At 35.7% G+C, this 27,084-nt stretch overlaps 1 protein-coding gene across 1 annotated transcript in view; it reads left to right on the forward strand.

Moving 5' to 3' along the window:
* The window catches only part of DIAPH2 (diaphanous related formin 2), an 888,726-nt gene that overhangs the window by 451,210 nt on the left and 410,432 nt on the right, over positions 1-27,084 (forward strand). The window contains exon 23 of the mRNA XM_029240205.1: positions 20,699-20,828. Within this exon, the coding sequence (XP_029096038.1) occupies positions 20,699-20,828 (130 nt within the window). The remainder of the gene's footprint in view (positions 1-20,698; positions 20,829-27,084) is intronic.

A 27,084-nucleotide genomic window follows, 5' to 3' on the forward strand; every position in this document is an offset into this window, starting at 1 on the left:
AAGGCATCTATCTCCCCTAGAGAAGTTGTAAGATGTAGAGTGAATTAGGTTCAGTTTCAGTGTGAAATATAATGTACCAGAAAATGTGATTTGTAAGGAAAATGACTGCTGTCTATGGAAGCACAATTTAGAAATTTGTAATTCAAGAGAAAATCTATAAAAGATCTAAGCAAAAAGTTACATCTAAGTATTCTAAAAATTTTACAGTATCCAATAGTTTTTAGCTGAAATGATGTGGATTATCTCTGTCTAAACTTAGAACCTCAACATTAGAAAGTATCTAATCTAGCCCCTTCAGCCTGCAGATGAGAAAACTGACCATTAGAGAAGTGAAATACTTTGGTTGGTGTGTTGGTCAGCTTGTGCTGCCATAAAATAATACTGTAGGCTGGGTGGCTTAAACAACAGAAATTTACTAACACACCATTGTAAAGCAATTATACTCCAATAAAGATGTTAAAAAAAGAAAAACATAAGTCATAAAAAACAAAAAAAACCCAGAAATTTATTTTCTCACAGTCTTGGAGATTGGAAGTTCAAGATCAAGATGCTAGCCTGGTTGGTATATGGTGAGGGCTTACTTTCTGAATTGCATACAGCCACCTTCTTACTGGGTGACAGTCAGGTTCATAAAGCTGGATATAGCGACCAACTGTTTTGGTTTACCCAGGACTAAGAGCTTTCCTGGGATTCAGGACTTTCACTACTAAAATTGGGACAGTCCTAGGCAAACTGGGACAGTTGGTCACTTTAGTTATGAAACTAGAGGTAGAGTCTTGGCCTCCTGATTACGCTTTCTCTCTTTCTCTCTCTCACCCTTTTTTTAAAAACATGTAACTGGAACAGCTTGCCTTTTGCATTTTTATAATGTCCTTTGCTACTCTTCTTCATCTGGTTTTTACCCTTTAGCTCTACTTCTCTGGTTACCACTACACACTGTGAGTATAATTATTGTAGGACTGTTCACACTGCACTTTAATTATTTTATCTGTCTTTCTCTCTAAAGACTCAGAACTCATGGAGGGTGGTTATTATTTTATTCTACATTTTATCTCCAGTGTCTATTGTATAGGAAGCCCTCAATAGATTACTATTGAATGAAAGGTAGGCAATTTGATTAAATAAAAGGATTTGTTGTGAGTGTTCAACATAAGTATTAGCATTTTTTAAAGTGAATTTAGTGTCTCACAGATATAGACTGTATATTTTTACCAGCGAAAGTATTAAATATGTTAAGTGTAACACTATGCTATGGTTTAGTTGTAAAAACATAAAAATGTATTATTTGCTATCAATATAAACCAAAAATTCACCCTCAAATATGGGTTAATAAATAAATATGGGACTATTAATTTAAAACCAAAGATATTGTTGAAAATAACCACTGTAGAATATACTGAAAGGCACCTTAGCAAAGGTCAATAAATCCTGGTCACTAGTCTACACACTTGGTTGCCTTTGCTTTTACAGTTTAGATGTATCCCTTGTGATTCAGAGAGGTTTATTATTATTAACGCCATGTTGCAAATTAGAAAACTAAAACCCAGTGAGGTTATGCAATTTTTTTCAAGATCAGAAAGCTAGTAAATGTCCAAGTTTGGGCCTAAATCTAGGTTTTCTGTGTCCAAAACCTTGCAACACACTGCCTCTCGCTAAATTGTAACAGAAGGTTTAGTCATATGTGGCTCATTTCCTGGAAGCATTACAGAACCAACTCTGCCCCTTACAGAGTACTGAAAATGGGGAAAATCACAGGTGCACTTTCTTGACTCTCCAGTAGCTTGTAAAATGAGGAATCTCTCTTTTTTATTATTCAAATTGAACTCGAAGTCATTGGAGGAATATTAATAGAAAGTTTGTCTTCCTCTAATAGATTTTAATGTATCCGGGTAATGGAACCTATATATTTGTAATGAAATAACACCTAATAATCTGCATAATTATAGAGCAATCACTTGCTTTGTATGTACAGGCTCTCAGACCATTTCAGTTTTGTGGAGGCAGGGTTGGCTGCTCTTCTCAATACATATTTGCTACAAATGAACATCTGTTCTCCAGAGAGATGGCTTACCCAGGATCACTCAGTATTGGAGGCAAAGTTAGAATCCCACTTTTCCTGGGACTCAAATTACTTCAGTGGCTCAAGGTAGTTTTTAGAATTTGATGATCTCTTTTGCTTCACTCAAATATGCTTTTTCCTATAAGATGGTGTATGGCATTATTTGGATTTGGGGGAGATGTGATTGATAATTTGCTAGGAAGAAAATTGCTTTGAGGGAGATAATTTGTCCTGGAACAATTCTGTGTAAGGGAAGATTAGATTCTCTGTCAAGAACAGGGTTGGATGGAATGTTAGGTCCCCTTACCGAGCTTTCCTTTTTTTCCCTGTGGGTCCTTTTAGCCTTCCTTCCTGTGGGCTCTTTGCAGCAGAGTTTCAGCTGGTGATCTCTATGATTCACCTGTTATAATCAGTGATATAAGATCTAAAGCTACAGCAAAATACAGAGGTGGTCACTCATGTTACTTTGCATTTTAAAATGTCACCACATAAAATAGTGATACACCATATCATTCGTTCATAATTCATGACCAATAGACACAAACATCTCAAGTTAAGGGTTTGTCTGTGCCTCATTATATTACGTTGAAGCAAGAACATTCACCATTGTTGACCTCTGAAATAACTAAGCACCATAGAATGACATAAGGACAGGATATCATTCTTAATGTTAAATGGTTTTCTTTGTTCAGCTTATTTGATGGTCGACCTTTATTTAAATCCTTTGTGTTGTATTGTATTGTGCTTAATGGGTTCTCATCATTGAGAACCATTCAGTGTTGAAAAGATGAATGTTCAACTCTTGTGTGACTATGTCAGTGGTGACATTTTAGATTCAGTTTTTATAACTGTGTCAAGGGTTTTGTTTCCTGTAGTTCTTCACAAAAATCAGTATACCCAAAGTTGTGATTTTCAAAGAGCAAGCATTAATATTACTTAAGTCAGTAAATGCAGAGATGTTTAAATTTAAAGAACTCTAAATTTATTTGTTTAAAGAAACAATTCTCCATAAGTTCTTTTAATTCCCATATGTTATTAATTATATGTCCTCAAGCACATATTATTTATTAATCAGTGCATGTGGACTTGTGCACATGGGCAAATGGTAATACTGAAAGATTGCTTCAGTCATCTCATTTCTCCAGTAATCAAGATGTGTGGATACCAGCTCAGAAATCCAATCCAGAGTCCTCACCACCAGTGTCCTTCATGCCATTTAAAAATCTGAGGGAAACACAGGCTACTTCTGAGGTTCTCTTTTTAAAAATACAGCCCTCTAAGAGTTGGGAACATATGAACCCGTCTCCCTAATTTTGTAATCCCGTGAATATGCTACCAAATGCTTTGAAGATTGTCCTTCAGTTTGAAAATCAGCTTTTTTTCCACTTCTAAGATGTAAGGTACCTAGTCTCTTTATATCCCTATACTATAGTGGTCTGCACATACAGATTGACTCCTTAAGTAGAAAGAAAACTTGATGAAGGTAGTGTGTGTTTCTGTCTTTAGAGGTGCTTTCTTCTAAGATAGATATCTCAATTATTCCAAATGGTCACAACATTTTCCAGATTTATGTTAATGTGGAGATGCATTGTGTCTTTCTTGTTCTCTGTAGCCTATGTTACAGAATTGAGATGGGAGAAAAGACTGACTGCTGTATCAGCAGGGATAAAACTATATGATCATGTTAGGCACAGGGATTAACCTATTTTGTAGATGTACTTCAAAATGGTATAGTTATGAAATATATGTCTATGAGAATACCTTTTTTGAAATCTTGAGCTCTGATGAAAAGAAACAGACTCACACATTTATTTTCCTGCTTCCCTCTAAAAATACAGAGTTTCCATGAGCTTATTTAAAGATTTTTCTCTAAGTTGAAATATTCATTAATTTACCTTCATTGCTACAAGTTAGTCAGCTAATACTTTAAATGTAACACTTGTTTGTTTTCTCAGAATTTGATTGCATCTGTTTAGATATTATCACATTTACAACACTATAGGTTGTGTGAAAACTTCATTATATTCCCCCAATTTTCAGTTTATTAAATTCCCTGGGGAACAGTAGTTTATAAATGTAATTTGTCTGATACAGACTTGACTAGTATTCCTTGTCAATACAGGCTGCTTTGGAAACATTTTTTTTTCCCTCTCAATATTTTTTTCTATTTTACTTATATATGTGAAAATGTTCTGTCCTCTAAACACATACATACACACACACACACACACACACACCCAAGACTCTTAACTGTAATTCTTAATATTGTGATGCCTATGCTGCTAGCCCTGGTTTTAACTTCTCTGTGTTACAGTTAAATCTGCCTTCCATTAGTCTAGATAACTTGATATGAGGGGTAACATGAATATATATTGTACATACACTTGCCTTGTGGACTAGTTATGCCTAGTTACTGTACTCCCCTACGCAAACACATGATCTTTTTGATATGGAAGAGAGTCCAATTTTTGAAAGTTTTACGTTAGGGGAAGGACTGAGAAAAAGGAATTAAAAGCCAGACCCAATCAAAAAGTGTGTGTGTGTGTGTGTGTGTGTGTGTGTGTGGAGAGAGAGAATGAAAGTGGGAGAGAAGAGAGATTGAGAGACAAAATAAGAGAGAGAATGAAGGAGTGAGAAAGTTTCAGCAATGGTTTTCAGAATTGGATGATCAGAGAGAAATAAGATTGAGTTAAATACTTCTTACATGTAAATTGACAAACTTGTAAAGAGCTTTTAAAAATGCAAAGTATGAGTTGCCATATTATGCTCCTTATCTTCTGCCAATAATAATTATTTAAAAAGCCAACAATATATATTTGTATAGAGAACTATAGTGAGGGGTATAATTTGTTTCCAGTAGGGGACTCATGTATGGCTTTGTTTATGACTCATTAAATACAGACTCATTTCAAGGAAACAAAAACAACGAATACATCTGTATTTTATTTCATTTTTAAAATTTTATCTTCTTACATTGATATGAAAAACACAGTCAACTTAATATTGTGCCATAAAGATACTCATTGAAGTCATTGTGACTAAACAATAATGGATATAGTTAACTGTTCTATTGGATAGTATGGCTGGCAGAGATGAATAATTCTCTAGTTTATAAAAAAGCTTTTTTTTTTGGTTCTTGATGAGTCTCCCATATATCAGGAGTGGCAATAAATAATTTCAGCACTGGAGCAGACCAAAAAAATGATGATTTATGAGACTAGCTGTAGGTCTTGCTAGGTTCACCACAAAGACTGTTTCCATAGAGGATTTAAATGAACCCAGCTGGCTTAGTATTCTGTGAATTGCTTTAGTCATTTTCTGAGTTTAATCTTATGACTGATTTTGTAATTCTCACAGTGGGGGAAAGTTGACAACATGAACAGCATTTAGTGAATATAATTAGGAAGCTTGAAGACAAATGCCTTTTTACTCTATAAAAGCTTTGTTCAAAGGGGATTTCGACCCTGTATGAGACTGTTGTTCAAAAAAATGTGGCTACTGTGACTGAATGTGAGTGATTATCTTACAAACTGATTTTCCTGTCCAGTGAAACCATACTAATGAAGGCATGGCAGAACTTTAAGAAGGAGGGCTGATGACCATGGAAGGGAGTTTATAAGCAGTTAATATTCAAATAAAACTCTGAACATCCAATTATCCCTAATAATTTTAGGGAATCTAAGAAGTATTTATATACATATAAATACATTTTAGCTAGTATTTGGGCAGCAAGTTGGCCACATTTATTGATTATTTTCTGTGGAGCCTTGTGCTAGATGCTTTGCAGGGATAAAGAGAAATAAAACATATGTCTCAGGCTTCCCTGGTGGCGCAGTGGTTGAGAGTCCGCCTGCCGATGCAGGGGATGCGGGTTCGTGCCCCGGTCCGGGAGGGTCCCATGTGCTGTGGAGCAGCTTGGCCAGTGGGCCATGGCCGCTGGGCCTGCGCGTCCAGAGCCTGTGCTCCGCGGCGGGAGAGGCCACGGCAGTGAGAGGCCCGCGTACCGCAAAAAACAAAAACAAAAACATATGTCTTTAGTCCTTGAGGGCCTGATGAGCTAGTTGCCAAAAACAGAACATTGTAATACTAAAACAAGAGACAGGGAGGAAAATAGGGAAAAATGGGGTGGAGAGCAGGGGGGAGATGGCTTTTATATAATAGCACACATGAAAAATAATCTACGTTGTTATAAATACTGGTTAACTAACTACAAAATAACAAAGTACTCTGTTATTTATATGATAGCCCATACTACAAAGCTGCCCCCCTCTTCTTTAGAAAGGAAAAGCACAATACCAGCCTTACTTACAACATGTGCTTTACTTCTCTCCCACAAACCAAAGCTTAGATTTTGCTTTTCCTGACTTCTGTCATGGGGATGAGCACACAGACTTGCCATTCATTTTTTTTCAACTTTTTTTTTTTTTTAAATCTGCATTCTCAGAATACCTCTTGCCTTTTATGGTACAGTAAGAGTATCTTTAAAACTGCTTTTCATAAGTTTCTACCTGCTTTCTATAATTAGGTCTTATTATTTTTAAAATTTTGGACAAAATTAATCAGTACCTGTTCAAAAACATTAATATAATGGTACCACTGTATGACTGTTATGTGTCTCTACCCTTCCTTATTCGCTAATTGGACAAAAAAAAATCAAGTAATATTTCTTTTAACAAGAGAATGTCCTGAGATTTTTCAGATAAATAAGAATGAAGAAAGTCACTGTTTAATGCTCTGTGTGAGGGATCACTCTTTGGAATCCAAGCAACTTAGTATGAGGAAATATAAGCTATTCAGAAGTTCACTATTTAGAAAAAGAACTGAATCTTAAAATACAAGCAAATAACTAGATACTTTTTAAAAATTTTTATTGAAATATAGTTGATTTACAATGTTGTATTAGTTTCAGGTGTACAGAAGAGTGATTCAGTTATACATATATGTTTATATATTCTTTTTCAGATTCTTTTCCCATATATATTATTACAGAATACTGAGTATAGTTCGCTGTGCTATATAGCACCAGCCCCAAACTTTTTGGCACCAGGGACCGGTTTCATGGAAGACAGTTTTTCCACGGACTGGGGGCGGGGTGAGGGGGATGGTTGGGGCAGTAATGCAAGCAACAGGGAGCCCTGGGGAGCGGCAGATGAAGCTTTGCTTGCTGGCCAGCCCGCTGCTCATCTCCTGCTGTGCGGCCCGGTTCCTAACAGGCCAAAGACCCGTACCAGTTTGTGGCCCCGGGGGTTGGGGACCCCTGCTATACAGTAGGTCCTTGTCGGTTGTCTATTTTATATATAGTAGTGTGTATATGTTAATTGCAAACTCCTTATTAGATACTTATATCAAAACAGAATATTTTACTTTGGAAACCTGTGCTGAAGGAAGTTGAAAAGCATTGTAAGCTATTGAAAGATTTGGGGAGAGATGCTGATGTATGATTCCAAGGATTTTTCATCAGCCACAGCCTGGTTCATTCAAATCTTTTCATGTTTACAAGTTTCAGCTTTCATGAAATATACGAGAAATATAGAGAAAGGCCTGGGTACTTGTCAATTTCTGAAAGCATCTCCCTAGGTCTTTTGTTTGTTTGTTGTGTTAATTATTTCAGAAGTAAAATATGTTCACAATCAAGAGAGATTTGAACTTAACCTGTAATTTTTTTAAAGTAACTTAACTAAAATATAATTGACATACAGTCAAATTGACTCATTTTTAAGTATACAGTCTGATTAAATTTGTTATTTGTATATACTGCAATCAAGGCACGAAATGGTTCTATCAACCTGTAGTTTCTTCATGCCCCTTTGCAGTCAATCCCCAATCCCAGCTCCAGGCAACCTCTTATTTGCTTTCGGTCACTATAGTTTTACCTTTTTCTAGAATTTCATATGAATGAGATCTTCCAATAATGTAGTCTTTTGTGTTACTTTGTATTTGGTGTGGCTTTCACTCAGCATAATATTGTGGCATATATCAGTAGTTCATTTTTATTACTGAATAATATTCCACTGTATGCATATACCACATTTTTATTCATCAGTTGATGGACATTTGGGTTGTTTCTACTTTGTGTCTATCACAAATAATGCTGCTCTTAATATTCATGTACAGGACATAAATTTCTTTTACCTTGGGTAAATACCTAGGACTGGGAGTGCTGTGTCTTATGGAAAGTAAGGTTTAATTTTAAAAGATACTGTTTTCCAAAATGCCTGTACCATTTTGTATTCACACCTACAATTAAACCACAAGGACATATCATTTCTTACCTGTGAGATGGGCAAAATTTTTTAAATTCTGATAATATCAAGTATGACTAAGAATATGTGTCAAGGGGAACTACTGGTGAGAATGTAACTTGGTACCTCTATTTTGGAAAACAATTTGGTAAAATTTAGAAATGCTGAAGATACAATAACCAGAAATGCAACTCCTAGTATATTCTCTAGATAAGCACTTACATAAGGACTCTGGAGACATGTACAAGAATAATCACTCTGTAGACATGTAAAGAAATAATCATTATCAATAGAGTAAAAAGACAACCCATAGAATGGGAGAAAGTATTTGTAAATCACATATCTGATAAAGGATTAATATCCAAAATACATAAAGAACTCCTACAACTGAACAACAACAACAACAAAACACAAGCAACCTAATTCAAAAATGAGCAAAAGATTTTAAGACATTTTTCTAAAGAAGATGGCCAATGAGCACATGAAAATATGCTCAACATCACTAATCATTAGGGAAATGTGAATCAAAACCACAATGAGATACCACTTCATATCCATTAGGATGGCTATTATCTAAAAAAACAGAAAACAAAAGTGTTAGAGAGGAAATGGAGAAATTGGAACCCTTGTGGATTGACTTGTGTGAATGTTAAATGGTCCAGCCCCTGTGGAAAATAGTATGGTAGTTACTCAAAAAATTAAACATGGAATTACTGTATGATGCAGGCTTCCACTTCTGGATGTACACGTAAAAGAATTGAAAGCAGAGACTTGAACACATATTTGTATACCAGTATTCATGGCAGCATTATATTCACAATAGCCAAAGGTGTGAGCAACCTAAGTGTCCACTGACAGATGAATGGACGAGCAAAATGTGGTATATACATACAAAGGGATATTATTCAGCCTTTAAAAAGAAGGAAATTCTGGTATATCCTACAGCATGGATGAATCTTGAAGACATTATGCTAAGTGTAATAAGCCAGACACATTAGGACAAATATTGATAATTCCACTTAATTGAGGTACCTAGAATAGACAAATTAATAGAGACAGGAAGTAGAGTAGTGGTTGCTAGGGGGTGGGGAGGGGAGAGGGGGATGGGGAATTACTGTTTAATGGGTACAGTTTCAGTATGGGAAAAAGTTCTGGAGATGGACAGTGGTGATGGTTGCACACAGTGTTGAATGTACTTAACACCACTTTGCTGGATACTTAAAAATGCTTAAAATGGTAAATTTTATTTTATGTGTATTTTACTATAATAGAAGAATGTTCACGCCACCATTATCTATAAGAATATCAGTAATAATGACTCCCCCACCTCCCAAAAAAAGGAAACTAGATAATGGAAATGGTCAACACGGGACTGTAACTAAAATTAATTATTTTCATGTGGTGGAATAATATACAGTCATGAAAACAAATGAATGGACATAGCTAATTATGTAACTCACCCCTAAGTAGCCACTCCTCAGATTCTAATTATGCCAGATTCTAATTATACTTTAGCAATATTACATATCTTGGGCCTTAAAGGTTGTTCTTAAATAGCTAAAACCACTAGTGTTGCACCTCCAAATGTCATTTATTTACACTGTATATAGATAGCAAGATCAATTCTATACACCCAATTGGTGGTGGTGATAATCTTTAAAGCTATGTACAGAAAAAAAAAAAAAAAAAAAACTCTTCCACCCACTCTAAAACCTCATGCATATAAAACAGTTTTGTTAAGTAAAATCCTCATGACAATAATGGTCACAAGTTTTAGTTAAATGCTTAAACCATTTCTGAGAGAAACCACTGAAGACCTTAGGGATGTTCATGCTTGTAAACTATTTCTATACCAATTTAGAATAACTTGATTTTGTTGAAACCATTCTCAGAAGGACTTCTATTTGGTAAGCCTCCTATAGGCAGGTTGATTAACTAAGAGCCGTTGAAAGTGCCAGACCAGCTTTTCTTTTTAAAGTATAGACATAATTCATTAAGTCTTTCTGGCCTTTCCTCAAATAAGGACAAAATGGTTGTTGATTTGCCACTGGTGCTGGCTACTTCAGGCTAATGCATATGCAGGATATTCTCCTTGAATGCATAAGTAGGGCTAGAAGGGGAAATGGTGAGAGGTGAAGCAGGAAGAACAGGAAAGTAAAATTTGCCTTCTCCGGGAAACTCACATCACCACTGTCCTGCTGGGCCTGGAGGTGCAATTGAGATGAATCCTTATGCCATTTTCATGTTGTCATGGTTTCAAGTTTAAGCCCTCCTTTCACAGATTGCTGCCATAAATTATGCTAACAAGTGTAAAACTCTTATACTGCTTGATTTTTACACAGTTGATATCATCTGTTCCCTTTTTATAAGAAATACCACTTAATACCGAAATCAAGAGCATAAAAACGGGACAGTCAGGCCTACATAAAGAATTAAGACATCTTTCTACCCTAGATTACATTTGGCTGAATTAGCGTCAGCCCTGGTCATGTAGTACCCAGAAAAGCATTTTGGGTGAGAGTTAGAAATAAAGCCAGGAAAGCATGTATGAAACCTGTCTGGTCTCCGCTACAAAGCTAATGTCTTTATGGTAATTGCAATCCTTAAAAATACATTATATTTCTCAATGTTATTGCAGCGTGTGGTGGTGTTGAAGAAAGCAATAATTTGTAAACAACCCTTGGCAGAGAGCACAGAACTTAATTTTGTTTAAATAAAGGAGACAAACATTAGAATTCATGTGCTGTACCAAGACTGGCATGCAGTAGTAGTTGTTTTGGTACATGCACTGGAGCATTCCTGATTGCTTAAATATTAACTGTTCCATGAATATACAAATATAATAGGGAAAAAAGGAGCCATGATTAGGGAAAATTTTTGCTAAAAGAACTGAAGTTGAATGATCTGATCGTATTGATAATCTAGGTGGGTTTATTCCAATGATTCAACCAGATTCCTTCACTGCATTTCACTATCTCCTTTCCTTCTAAGGACAATTCGATGTAAATGTGGATCATGTGGCATTGCTATCTGTCAGAACCCTTTTCTTGACACAGAGGGATTGGGCAATTCTGGGTTTTCCTGAGTAAAGGACCTGTTGATAAGTTTGCTGAATTTCATGTGGCCATTTGTATAAACACCAGGGGAAAAAGGAGGGGATGTGTCTAGAAAGGCCTTCCTTCTGATACAGTCTAGAGACATGGACTTTTATCTCACATTGAAGTTTTTTTCAATTTTTATTGAAGTATAGTTGCTGTACAATATTATGTAAGTTACAGGTGTACAATATAGTGAGTCACAATTTAAAAAAAATTTTAATGGTCGTACTCCATTATAGTTATTATAAAATATTGGCTATATTCCCCGTGTTGTACAATATATCCTTGTAGCTTATTTGATACCTAACAATTTGTACCTCTTAATCCTCTACTCCTATCTTGCCCCTCCTCCCCCTTCCCTCTCCCCACTGATAACCACTAGTTTATTCTCTGAATCTGAATCTACTTCTTTTTTGTTACATTCACTACTTTGTTGTATATTTTAGATTATATCACATTGAAGTTTTAATACTCTTAGACCTGCTTAAACGCATCCTGAAAATTTTCCTTAAGTAACGTCCACTCTGCCTTACCACGGCATTTCTTACAATCTTTACATGAAAATCAGTTTCATCTCTGATATTCATTCTACAGCAATTCATGCAAGAAAACCTGGTGTTTATCCTGCACATTCTTGCTTCTTCTGGAAGAGAATATTCTCTGGCAGCTGGCTGAATATTTGCTTGTTTAGTCATTCTGAGAATTCTCTGGGCCACTCTGCAAGTTGGATGTAAGATTTCTTTAGCTGGGGGCATACGGTCCACAACTTTGTTCCTACATAATGTGTGGTAATGCAGGAACACATTCTCACTCTTGGCCTTCCACCGCAAATGCTGTTGCCGACATTGGAGATGCAGTATCAGAATGTGCCTGTGTCATGGACAGGGATGATGCTTCCCCCCTTTTGCCCTCTTTCTCTTTACATTCACCCGCTGTTGTCTGATCTCTGTAGGTTCATGCGAAGAAACTCTGTTTCACATATGGGTCACGGTGTTTGTCTACTTAGAGCCAGTACACATTAGCCCGGAAATTGGGACTGGTGAAATACATTTGCAAGGCAAGACTTTTTAGGGAAAGCATTGAAACCTGACGTCTGCAACTGACATTTGCTATTCTGATTCAAAAATTCTTGAGTAAATATTTAAACACTAATTCAGATTTGCCAGTAAGAAGTGAGTTTGCAGCTTGAGTTAGAGTTGGAAGGGGTAAACGATCTCCTGGGTTACCTAGTCCATCACTCTGATAATACAGAGTAGACAAGACACTGCAACATCATGTGAGTGTATTTTCAATACAGTTTTGGGTGAAGGATGAGGGACAGTTTAAAAGACTTATGAACAATGTATTTAGAATCTTCACAGCATGGGACATACTGTTTGAGTCATCTACTCTTACATAAGTAGATGGTAAATTATGATACAAATCAGTCTCATTTTTAATGTAAATTAAGAACATTCAGAGTGATTCTGTCCTTCAGATGCCACAGATTGCTAGCCTGTTCCTCTCTAGTTTTGAATTGACACTAAGCTTTGAAATCATATCGGCACTTCAACTTTTTATATGTGAAAGTAATTATGAGAGGGCCCAAGCAAGCTGTGGACAATTGCCAAGCATTTTCTTGCCTGGAAATTTCCTTCAAAGAAGTCTAGTGGTTCTCAAACTTTAGCATGCCTCAGAATCACCTGGAGGTGCTATCAGAATTTTTTGGCCAGTATATTAAATCACATATTGATGGACTCTGCCCTCAGAGTTTCTAATTCGGTCAATTTGGTGTGTGGCCCCCAAATTTGCATTTCTGTCAAGTTCACAGGTGATGCTGATACTGCTGGTTCAGGGACCACGGTTTGAGAACCAGTGAAATAGTCAGTGTCCGTCCATTTTCCTTTCTCATGATTTTTAATTCTTATTTCTTCCATTGCCTGATCCCCACAGGCCTAATTATGCTGAACGTATTCGGTACCAATAATTATAATAACCTTCCTTACTAGCCTCACCATTTTCCAGCTGCCAGCTCTGCTGCCCCCTTTATTATCTAGTTATTTGTTATCCATAATCAATATTTTGAATAAATTACCTTACATGTTACCTCCTCTTTCTGGCTGTGCATTGTTTTTAAGTCTGCACCCCTGGCACTGTATTGAAACTGTGCTTGAAGGTCACCAAAGATTTCTCTAGTCATCAAGTCAGTCCTCATTATCTTTGGCCTCTCTGTAGCATTTATTCATTCAACAAACATTTACTGAACAAAATTGATGTATTCCTCTTTCTTAAGGAGTTCACAATTTGGTAGGTGAGACTCCTTGCATAAACAAAATTATATATTGTGGAATAAACCTGTAACTAGAGTATATATAAGGCACTATGGGAAAATAAAAACAGAATTTATTAATTCTGTTCAGGAAAGTTAAGAGAGGATCATTAGCCCCGCTCTCCCTGAATGACCTGGCCCCCAACTCCCATCACCTTCATCATCCATGACACTTAATTCAGTCCACTATGCATTAGACACCCAGTGTACATAAGTTAACCATGTTGTGTTCTGGCACGAGGTCTTATTATCTGTTTACCTAGGTCAAGTTACTTAAGCACTCTAAACCTGGTCTCTTACCTATAAAATGGGCTTGTTAATGACTAAGTAACTGAATTCTTTTGAGGATTTTTTTAAAAAGGTGACCCATATAAAACACTTATCAAAGTGTCTGGCCCGTAAGCACATGATAGATGGGTTAAAAATATTTGTTCTCCTCCGCCTTAAAGGAGGTACAGGCTACTACCACCTGATGAAGGAAGAAGGCATTTAAGGTCAGGAAGAGTATAAGAAAATGGGTGGAAACCTTCATCCATCCGTGCATTCAGTAAATATGTATTAAGTGCCTGTTATGTGCCAGCTGTTGTTCTAGTTGCTGAGTGTATGAAAGTGAACAAAGCAGACAAAAGAAAAAAATACCCTGTACTTGTGTAGCTGATATTGTAGCAGAGAGAGACAGACAAGAAATAAATAAATAGGGTACATAGTATATTTGTGATAATTGCTATGGAGAAAAATAAAAGAGGGAAAGAGGTAAGAGGTGTTTTGAGAGTGGACTGCAATTTTAGATAGAGTAGCTAGGAAAGACCATAATGAGAAAGTGACTTTTGAGTATAGATCTTGAAAGATGGGAAGGAACTAGGCATGCAAGTGAGTAAAAGCGAAACCTTCCAGGCAGAGAAAAAGCACATGCACAGACTCTGAGTAAGACACATGCCTAGTGAATTCAAGGAGCAGCTGAATGAAGGCCAGCATGGTTGAAGGGGGCTGCTGAGGGATAATAGCTAGAAATAAGATCTCAGTGGTAATGAGGGACCAGACCACAGAGGGACTTTTAGGTTATGGTAATGACTTACTCTGTGTGAAGATGGGAAGCTAAAGTAGCCTCTCATCACTTCTAATCTGGATGATGATCATGGTCATGATAATACATTATCTTATTCAATTCTACAAGTGTTATCTGATGCCCATTTTACGGATGAGAAAGCTGAGACATAGATTGTTTAGGTCACTTGCCCAAGGTCACACAACTACTGAATGGTAGAGTCAAGGTTCAAACCCAGTTCTGTCTGAATCCAAAGGCTGTGCTCAATAACTGTTCTGATTAGAAATGTGAACTTTATTATATGAGTTGTAGAGAACCATTGGAATTTTTGAAGGAAGAGAGTGACGTGATCATATGGATGTTTAAGAAGCATTATTAGGTGAAATCATATAGGATAAAATGAAGCAGAGAGGATGGAATGGCCATGACCACCTTCTCATAGATTAGCTCCACATAGCTACCTACCACTTACGTTGAAAAAATGAACTGCCACCTCCTTCCCAAAGCCAGCTTACTCTAGAGTTATTGCTTCCTTATCATTGACACAATACCACCATTCTTTTAATCACCAGAACTAAAAACTTTTGGAGTCTTTGATTTTTCCCTTTCCCTCATCCCAAGTATTTCTTTTCAGTGACTTAATCCTGTTTGTCTTCACAATGTGTCTTGAATTTGTCCTTTCTCTGCCTTTGTTTACATGTACCATAGTTATCATTTTAACTATATCAGTCCTTGACATTTACCACCAAATTACTCTCCTACGTCATCTCCTTTCTGTATAATTTTGTGTTGTCTCCTAAATTCTGGGTTCCCTGAGGCTTTGAAAGTACCATGCATTGTTTATCTCTGATCCCTAGTGTCCAGCCCACAGTGGATCATCGAATGCACTTCTACATTCATAATCGCTTTGCTCCTGTCTCCCCTTATAAACGTATAGTGCTTCATTTCCCAAGGGGCACGTTGTAACTTTATTCTGGCATTCACTCTCACATAACTCTCAACAAATATGGTGTCCTGGAAGAGTCTGGGCTTTGGGGTCAGTCTCTCTGTATATATATATATATATATATATATAATGTATATGTATATGTATGTACACACACACACTTAACAAGAGTAGAGTTGAATTTAGAAGTACTGCTCTATAGCCCACGCAAGTGGAGAGAAGTCTTCATTCAGAAAACATTGATTGCCTCCCTGGTATGTCCTAGCATGCTCCTAGGTACCGTGGATAATAAAAATTAGTAAAACAGGGTCTCTTCCCTTGAAAGAGCTCATACTGACTGGAAGAAACTACTGTGTTGAAATGTTTATAGTGAAGGAATATGGCAAAGGAAGGCATCAGTTACTCCTTAGAGGAGTCTTCAGAAAGGAGGGGGTAGTTGAGTAGTCTTGAAATTTGAGTAGGTATTCACTTGGCAGATAGAAAAAAAAAAAAAAGAGGAGGGTCTAGAGAGAGAGCAAGATGTACAAAAGCACAGTGGTATGACATTGCATGGTATGTTCAAGCAGTTGTAATCAGACTGAAGTGAAGGGTAGGCACCAGGAAGCAGCAGGGGACACATTAGAAAGGTAGGCAAGGGCCAGCTCTAAAAGGGCCTTAAATGTAAAACCAAGAAGTTTGTGTGCTTTTCTAGTAGCTGAAGGGAGACTTTGCAGTGGAAACTTTGAATGGGTTCTAATCATCCTAACAAAATTAAACATTTGAAAACTAACTTCTGTGTGGCGAGGTTAAATGAACTGAAATTGTTTGGTTTAAGAGAACAGGACACCTGAGAAGGGAGCTTTCATTCTCTGAGAGGTGGTTATACAGAGGATAGCAACCAGTTATTTTCAGTTTCCACTGACGACAGAGCAAGAAGAAATAGGCTTAAGATCTCAGTAGAAGGGAAAATTACCTCTAGAAGGGTCCTTCGAAGAAAGATTGTGTGTGACTGACATAGATGATTAAAATGTTTGCTCAGGCTCTCTGGCTGTGTGCTGGCTTCTGTGTGTTCAAACCTCCTGATTTCAAAAACTGGGTAGAGACTGCAGGTTTTCAGGCTTGAATGAGAGTATTCAAAATAAAAAGAATCTTTTACAAGGCAATTAGTTATTCAGATATTTTGCTATCTGCCTAACTGAAGTTTTGGAAATGTATTTGAACACATCACATATAAATATTATCTTTCATAATATAGCACTCCTGTTTATTAGAAAAAAAGAAATGATCAGAATTTGCTAGAGAAATAGGTGTTAATTTGTTAAAGGTATTTTGTATTCATGTACCATTTCAGAAAGTTATTAAAGATTAGGTAGATACAGTTAGTATAAATTCAGTTATTAATCTTTATGTGTAACATTTATTGTTCAGAGGATTATAATTAAAATCGCTATATGGTTTATTAACTGATGGCACTTTATCAGTGAATATAGTGAATTACTCTTTTTTTGTTATCATTCGTTAATAACTCACCTTATTAAGATATTGTAAAATGTTAGTTTTTCAAATAATTCCAATTTCTGGAACTACTGTTTGTGTTTTTATTGTTTGAAAATGTATACAAGACAGAGGATTATAGGGTGACCATTTTGTTCATCCTTTTGCATGTTATAAAGAGAAGTCCTATATCTATCTCATACCCCTGCCTAGCTGGTGAGAGGGAAAGCACAGTCTACGATGCAAAATGGCACTTGGCTCCTGGCTGGAGTGAACCTTGAAATGCTTACAGAATAGCTACCAGTGAGACTCTGGCAAACTGGACAAGTATTATTGGAATATTTGATGTTAATGTAAAAATAACATAATTTTGAGTTAACCCGATATCAAAGGGAAGAAAATTTTATTTCTTAATAAACTAACCCAAACACTTTGGAAGTGATTCTGAACATACTCAGATTAGATTACCTTTGTACTAACCCAAGAGATGTCTATATCCAGCTAGTACACTTGGAAGGGCAAATTATTGCATAAATGCCATTAGCCATTAGAAGTGATGAAGGTGAATGTTCTTAATTGCCTTCTGTACTTGACATCGAACTACACAATAGGTCCTGAGAGAGATGATGGCTAATGTGTGGATCATGTAGATGTGGTAAGAGAGACTGAAGACATGATAATACAAAGTAAATATACTTTAATAAGTAAAAATGCTTTGCCTTTATATTTTAATATTATATATTCATTTGTTTTTGACCACGCCGCACGGCTTGCAGAACCTTAGTTCCCCGACCAGCGATCAAACCCGGGCCCACAGCAGTGAAAGTGCCGAGTCCTAACCACTGGACTGCCAGGAAATTCCCTTTATATATATATTAAATATATATATAATATATATATTCATTTTTAAATGATTGGTCTAAGTATCGTGCACATAAAGAAAAATTTAAAAGACCACATATTCCCTGCCAGTTTGAAACCTTAAGATGAACTCCTGGTGTTAAGGTTATGTAAAAAATAAATATTGCAATACAAATTTAGCAGTTTGTCTACCATACCAAGGTATTTCTCAGCTTGACAGGATAGGCACTTGGCCATCTTTGTCCCTGCTTTGAAGGGAATGTTACAATTCTAAAAAAATACATGCATACTCTGTCTACCACTCTTTCTGATTTCGACAAAGATATTGAATAGTTAATGATATAAATGTTATGTATTGTTTATCTTTTAAAAATGTAACCATTGACTCTACTAAATTTTTTAACAGGAATTAAATTTATGGCCCTCCTTCTGGATAAATATTTATCAAATACAGTTTCTGAAAATTAAGCACTTATAAGCATGCATGTCAAAAAGGAAATTTTTAAATCACCCAGAAGATTGCCATATGAGCACAGTGCTATTTTTCTATTTTTGTGTTTTCCTTTCTTGTATTCGCCATGTGCATTTAAAAAAAAAAATTATGATATACTTGTACAATTTAGTGTCCTAAAAAATTGGGTGGGTTTTTGTAGTTGGTGTGTGTGTGTGTATGTGTATGTGTATGTGTAAATAATTTGTTTCCATAGAATTCACAAAATATAGATCAATTGCCTTTCCTTTAGGAAGATATGCCTTCAGTTTCCCTAAGCTCCTAATGTTTTTAGGATTTAGGAATTCAATTAATTTGTAAGAAAAAAAGAAAATGTTTATTTCCTTATTACTTGGAATATTCAGCATATTCTGAAGGGGATGCACTTTGTGAACATATAACACTGCAATCTCCGGTAAAGGCCTCTCTTTAGGAAAGTGAACCTCCCATTGATTCTTCTACAGCTGCAAGCCTTACTTAAGACAAGTTGCCCTTGAGGTTTTTGTTGGTTTTTGTTCTTATAGCTCGTTCTTGAATTGTGTCATTTCAACCTTGTAGTACTTAAAAGTGTTTGGTGGATCAGCATAATAATGCAAAATTTTAAATATTTTACCTACATGGGATGAATAGTAATCCCAGAAATTCTAAAAGAAATCATTGTGGCCACTTCAGTTACCAGCATCATGCTTCCTGTGGCTGTTTGTTTTGAGCCTGAAGACTAACATTTCTCTTAAGTTGCTCATATCATTGGAACGTAACAGTTGTTAGAAAGCTGTAGCACAAAAAGTATGACTGATTGATTAAATACAATTTTTTTCCTTAGATACTAAAACAATAAGGATTAAATTACTCTGTAATTACCTAAATATCCTCCACAGCCTTTTCATAAACCTATTTGCAAAGAATATTCATTTATTCTAAACAGTAATCCTTAAAGCTGAAAACCCCAAATCAGTATGAACATCAGTGGACAAACCCGTCATCTAAGGATTATAGAATTAAATCATCCAATAGAATGAGAAAAGTTGATACTTTATACCATATTTATCCTTTGTTTTGAAGTAAATCCTTGATTTCATTTGCAGCTTAGTCTAGTATGAGAGTTATATTCAAGAAAACACTTAGATTCTCATCATAGATTTTTTTGGTCCTATACTTTAAAGACTTTTATCATTCTAGCCGCAGCATCCCTTTTCTAGTGTCTCTGAAAAGAAGATACAATGTGTAGGCAGGCAAATAAAATTTGACATATTATCACAATTGTGTGGTCAGATTCTGTTTATAAATCAGCATAAAAAGCCTTCAGTTATTCTTTTTTGATGGCCCATGCAAGTAAACGAGGGTAAAATGTGCTCGCTCTTTTACATTCATTTGCATCAGGAATGGCCAGAAATAAATATTACCTCACAGACGAATCAAGCTTTCAAGAATATATTTCTGTGATAAAGCAAAGAACAGAATGCTGATAACATAAACACACATTCGCTTGGACTATTATTATCAATACTTAAGTGAATGTTCTTTTCTCATGAAAAGAATAGTTCATTTTGCCATAATAATATAGACATTTTAAGAAATACAGATTCATGTTTAACTTTTTACTTTTTTCGGTCATCTTTCTTTCTTTTAAAATGCGGAGTTCATTTTAAAATCCAGAGCATTGTCACTAGACCCCAGTAGGAACTACCCCAAACATTTAAAAAAATTTTTTAATTAGTTACAATGAATTGAGTTCATTTATTCATTTATTTCTCTTGTTTAAGAAAAAGTCTCTTGGGCTTCCCTGGTGGCGCAGTGGTTAGGAATCCACCTGCCAATGCAGGGGACATGGGTTCAATCCCTGGTCCGGGAGGATCCCACATGCCCATGGAGCAACTGGGCCCGTGCGCCACAACTACTGAGCCTGCACTCTGGAGCCCGTGGGCCACAGCTGCTGAGGCCCACGCGCCCAGAGCCCGTGCTCCCCAATGGGAGAGGCCACCGCAATGAGGGTCCCGCACACTGCAGGGAAGAGTGGCCCCACTCGCCACAACTAGAGAAAGCCCGCGTGCAGCAACGAAGAGACCCAACTCAGCCAAAACTAAATAAATAAGTAATAATAATTTTAAAAAAAGAAAAAGTCTCTCTCTATATATTATTAAAAAATACTAAAAATATTGTCGTTATTCCATTCCAGATCCGAGATACTAAATCAGCAGATCAAAAGACAACCCTCTTGCATTTTATTGCTGAAATTTGTGAGGAAAAATACCGGGATATCCTGAAATTTCCTGAAGAATTGGAACATGTGGAAAGTGCAAGCAAAGGTAATTGATTTGTAACTGCTTTGAGACTACATCTTGTCTAAGTAAATATTTTAAACAGTAGGATTAAATAATCTATAAGCATTAATCGTAATTTTTATTTGGTTACTGATATAAGAAAAGCAGGAAGATAGTTTCCATTAGCTTATATTTGACAGCATAGTGTGTTTTAATGACCTGCTTTTGACCAACTTTATTTTTTAGCACTCTAGGTTATTGAAGCTTTCATATCTCTGATCAAATAGTATATTTTTTATTTCATAAATACTTAAGTATATATTATTTGCAAAGGAACCATACCCTGGGGCTGTTGGTGATATCAAAATGATCGTGAGATAGTTCTTGCTTGAATTTGTTTAAAATCTAGAAGGGAAGAAAAGACATATACACAAATACTTTATAAAACAAAGATGAATATGAGAAGTGCTACAGGAAAAGATAATGGACTGTGGTTTAGATGAGAGAGAAAGAAACTTTGAATGGATAGATAAGAGGAGGCCAACAGGGTGAAGCATGAGAATAGGATTTTTACTGACATGGAAAAGGGGTATGCTGTCCAGAGAGCAGACAATATGAGAAGGCACAGTGGCGGAATGTGTTAGGATGGTGAAAGAGTCATTGACTATCAGGCTGAAGCAGTAAGGTAGCCATTTCAGAGACTTCAGTGTCATGCTAAGCAGTCTGATCTTGATGAGATAGGTGGCAGGGCATCATTGAAGGACTAGAATGGGCAGAACCTGGCACCAGTGAAGAACAGGAGAGGAGGAACAAAAATGTCTCCAAGACTTTAATTTGAACGGATTAGTTTTGTTGGTTAGTAAGTATTGTCTACTTTTGGAAGAAGTTGAAAAGTGAAAGAAAGGAGGAAGGGTCAAGGAAACATTTTTTGAAAGTGAGGTGATGTATGTGGAGAAGTACATTTTTCCTCTTGGATAAGAAGAGTAGGCCGTAAATCTTATATTTGAAACTGCACTATAGTAATTCTGCTTCTCTATAACTCCGAGGACTTTCAGTAAGGACTCAAAAGCATATACGTTTCCCGAGTTTATTACAAACCATATAAACCTGTTAGTGTCCGTTGAAGGAGAAAAAAAGTGTGTCTATAAAACCCAGAAAGTCATTTGTGTAATACTGTTCAGTGATCATCTCTGCCAGTCTGGTATTGTTGATCACACCCTCAACATATTTCTTGAATTTAATGAAGTTAATGAAATTTCTTTAATTCCTTTAATTTAATGAATATTACAGTTGTTGCTGTTGTCTTGTTGGAGGAGAACAATCATAAGGGTACCTATAGTTTCTCTAGTCTCAGCCAATTATGTATTATACTCAGTTCTATTTGTTTGTTTCCTACATCTGGGCTTTTGGTAAATCCTTTCATATTTTTCTTTTACGATATCACCAACTTCTTTCTTCCTATCCATTTCAAGAGCAAAACCTCTCTGTTGTATTTTGCTTATTTCTGCTTTCGTGTAGTCTTCCTGCCATTGTATTCGAAAGACTTGCCAGAAATCCTCTTCCTATCTTTGTGTTTGGGCTGCGGCAATCCCCATTCTCAAGTTATTTTGACTAGTTCTTTTTATTTCCCTATGAAATTTAGACTCAGAGTTTGTAACTCAACAAGTTCTTAAGTACATTCTGCCTGCTTGCATCCCCCTTTCATTTCCTTCTAGTTCTCATGTGTTCAGAAGTATTTTCTCTTGAGCCGTTTTTATTCCTTTCTAATAATTCTGTCTCTGTGTACGATTTCATCCTGCATCATATGCCTGGAAATCTTACCTGCCCTGTCCTCTAAGACAATTGACTATTATTTGTCAAATCACTGTTCAGAATCCATTTCCTTATTTTTTTTTTTAATGTTTTGCTACTAAAGCCTTAGAACAAAATACTTGTGAATTTAGTTTGCAAGAAAAAACAGAATGTGGTGTGAAAGGTCAAGCCACTTAACTTCTTATTTATAGTTAAATACTTTTCCTTGGTGTCTAAGTCTAACTTGTCTTTTTTGCTTAATACAGATTTCAGTCCTGTTTGAATCACATTCTGTCACCTCCAGTACTGTGTATATAGCAAGCATATCTATATTCACAACCAACCAGCAAAAATAAAAATAAATCAACACTATATATTAATTCATTTTCCATGATTTTGGACAATCTCCTTGTGAAATGATTGCCTACAAAAAGAAAAAAGTACCTGTCTTTTTAAACTGGAGTGATATAGATAAGATGAAACTAATTCAGTTATATAACTCATATTTCAAGAATAATTGTATGATTACTAATATCTTCTTTTGTTTTTTTTTCTTATACCTTTGAAAATTCTCTATTTTTTATTTTTATTTTTGAAGTATAGTTGATTAACAATATTGTGTTAGTTTCAGGTGTACAGCAAAGTGATTCAGTTATATATACCTATATCTTTTTTCAGATTCTTTTCCATTATAGGTTATTACAAGCTATTGAATATAGTTCCCTGTGCTATATAGTAAATCCTTGTTGCCTATCTATTGTATATATAATAGTGTGTATCTATTAATCCCATACACCTAATGTATCCCTCCCCCCTTCTGTGTTTTTTGATTATTAAAACCCAAGTACCTATTTTGATAGAATAAGGATCTTTTCTGTCTGCTATAGCAAATAAATGTATTTCAGCTCAGTACTAAAGTTATAGACCTCAAATTTACTGACAAAGAAAAAAAAATTACCTTGAAGTGAAAAGAAAACTGAAAGTAAGAAATACGTGGGATTCATGGAAAAACGTATTTTATAAATTGCCTTCGTTCCTTGTTAAGCTAACCTTCTAAAATTGTGTGCATCTTGGACAATGCAAAACTATGGTATAAACTTAGCATATTTTCCTAGAGCTCAGTAACTCAAAGATATTGGGAGAAAACACATCATTTTACATTAACACAGATATATATTATGGAGTGGAATGCAAAATTCACATGAATTTTTAAAATAAAACAGATGACTTCAAAGAAATTTCACACTTGCCGCAGATCCCTTGGGGAGCGTGTTCAATCTTCTCTTCCATTAGGGGCTCTTGGGTGGGAAACGTTTATGAAGCATTGCCTAAAGAATTGGAGAGTGGTTTGGTTTTGCTTTGGTTTCACTTATTTATTTATCTATTTAGTTATTATTGCAGGGAGTGCGGGAGGCAAGCCGCCCTTATGAAGTTCAGAATCAAACAGTACAATGGAATTTTATTACCAGTGGAATTCATAAAATAATATTTCTCTCGTCATTTTCTTCCAAGTTAAATTATAAATCTGCAGGTCCTCTCATTCCTGTTTGACATACCAATGAGTCTTTAGAGAGAAAAAAAGTGGTTGCTATAGAGAATCTAATGCCTTTAAAATATTGAAAATTTATTTGATAAACCACCATTACCTTTTCCCCAATGAATAATTTTAAAGATTATATATGTATTTATAATTATATATAATAGATATATAGATCTGTATTGTATAAAGCATTGCTGGTTTACTAGACCTAGTTTGTAAATCCTTCATTGTTTTTCCCCACCCTGTGGCTATCACTTTAACTTTCGGCTTTGAGGATTTTTACAGTTTGATGTAAAACCTCTAGTGTTTTATAGGTCAGCTCCAGGGATTAAACCAAAAGGGTTAGTAAAGTTTAATTAAAACTATTCCATTCAGCAGGAGAAAATTATATTAATGTATTTGAAGGGACTATTAATCCTAAGGTTTTGCATACCTCCAAAATGGGTTTCACTTCAGTTAAATTACTGCCATCCTACAAAATAAAAGTTGGTTAAGTTTTCTATAAGCAGTGTTAATTTCTTATGATTTAAATCAACTATTATAAATTTTAGTGACCAACCATACCTTTTGATAATCTGCCATCTTTCCATGCTATATTAGTAACTCTGATTAGCTATTTACCCACTCTGACTTCTTCACAGGATTAATCATGATGAAAGTTTAGATTGGAGGAAATATGGTAGGGAAAAATCTATGAGATAAAGGAAAAGTAAAATCATAGCAGAGTTAAAAAAAAGTTGGGGGAATGCAAAAAAACAAAACAACATTTTCTGAAACTCCAGAGCTGGCAGAAGCTTTAGAGATCATCTTGTCCCTGCTAAAAGAGACCCAAGATGGCATTTAGTCCAAATTCATCATTTTACAGTTGAAAAACTGAGGCCCAGAATGACGAAGGAATTGCCCACAATCACACAGTCAATGAAGGTTTGCAGACCTTTGTCTATTGTTTTATTACATACACTTCAGCTCCACTTTTCCTTCCTTTGTGGTCTAAAATATACAACAGAGATTCATGCTCACATATTGGAAACCATAGAAAATCAACTCTGACCAAATAAAAGATTTACTGGAGTATGAATGCCACTTCCTCTATATAGTACTCCAGTCTCTCTATCCCCATTTTGACAGAAATACCCTTTCCTTTCTCTGAGTCACAGCAGTACTTTAGCTTTATTAGTAATACAGCACCTGCCACATTTGCATTTTTTTATTTCATTTTCTGCTTCTCTCTGTACCTCCTAGGTTGAGTACCTCAGTGGCAAGGAATATGCCCCATTTGTCCCAACAGACTCTTTGCTAGCTCAGCATCTCAGAGAGAAGTAAATGCTCAATAAATGTTTACTACATTGAATCATTGTATATCCTTTTAGTACAGCAGGCGTATTTCAAAATAAGGCATTATGGGAAGTTGACAAGTTGAGAATAGCAACCTGAAAATTACTGTTTACTGTAAATACAAGAGGAGAAACAAGATAAGTTAGAATAAAGAAGACACCATGACTTAACAATATTTCCTGGTCCATGTTTTACTTCTTTCATGGAGAAAGTTAAAATTGGAAACAATCGAGCTCTTAATGGAGAATATCTAAACTTATGGAGACTGCCATACCATAAAGGTTTATGGTGAACAGTAAGGATTAAAAGTCTCATAGGAGCTAATGGCAGCCAACTGTCTTAACGTAATATCTAACTGCCGAAACATCTTTTATTCTAATGACTGAACAAAAAAAATTACTTTTATACTATCTACTGTTTTATTGAAAAATCTTTTGAGTTATGGGACAAAATCCTACTGTTTTTAGAGCATTCAATGTACAGTAACTCATAGGACCCAAGATGTGAGAAAGTATGAAACCATAGGATGTCCTAGCAGATTTCAACTTTCTGTTTTGGAACAATAAATGCTGGAGAGGGTTTGGAGAAAAGGGAACCCTCTTGCACTGTTGGTGGGAATGTAAATTGGTACAGCCACTATGGAGAACAGTATGGAAGTTTCTTAAAAAACTAAAAATAGAACTACCATATGACCCAGCAATCCCACTACTGGGCATATACCCAGAGGAAACTATAATTCAAAAAGATACATGCACCCCAGTGTTCATTGCAGCTCTAGTTACGATAGCCAGGACATGGAACAACCTAAATGTCCATCAACAGAGGAATGGACAAAGAAGATGTGGCACATATATACACAATGGAATATTACTCAGCCATAAAAATAAACAAAATTGGGTCATTTGTAGAGACGTGGATGGACCTAAAGACTGTCATACAGAGTGAAGTAAGTCAGAAAGAGAAAAATATCGTATATTAACGCATATTATGTGGAATCTAAAATAATGATATAGATGATCTTATTTGCAAAGCAGAAATAGAGGTACAGACATAGAAAACAAATGTATGGATACCAAGGTGGAAGGGGGGGATGGAATGAATTGGGAGATGGGGATTGACATATATACACTATTGATACTATGTATAAAATAGGTAACTTTTGAGAACCTACTGTAAAGTACAGGGAACTCTACTCAGTGCTCTGGGGTGACCTAAAGGGGAAGGAAATCCAAAAAACAGGAGATATATGTATACATATAGCTGATTCACCTTGCTGTACAGTACAGACTAACACAGCATTGTAAAGCAACTATACTCCAATAAATTTTTTTTTAAAAAAACAACTTTGTGTTTTGGTCTAACTTTTTAGAAGCACAGAATGATAATAAACCAATGTTAACAGAATGTCAATAGAATTGACCTTACTTAGATGTTAGCAGTCTGAATAAAACTGAGTATACATTGTACCACTATATCATTTTAATAAAAAAGTTAAATTGTTTGTTTAGCTTTTTTTGGACCTTTCCTACACTATTTCAAATAAATAATTTTGCTGAATGAATTACATTCTATCATATTGACACCATAAAAATCTTATAAAAATTGAGAGGAATATTAAGTTTTAGGGAGTCTAAT

Source organism: Monodon monoceros, unplaced genomic scaffold (genome assembly GCF_005190385.1).
Source record: "Monodon monoceros isolate NGI ecotype Baffin Bay Population unplaced genomic scaffold, NGI_Narwhal_1 Super_Scaffold_22, whole genome shotgun sequence".
Lineage (NCBI taxonomy): Eukaryota > Metazoa > Chordata > Mammalia > Artiodactyla > Monodontidae > Monodon > Monodon monoceros.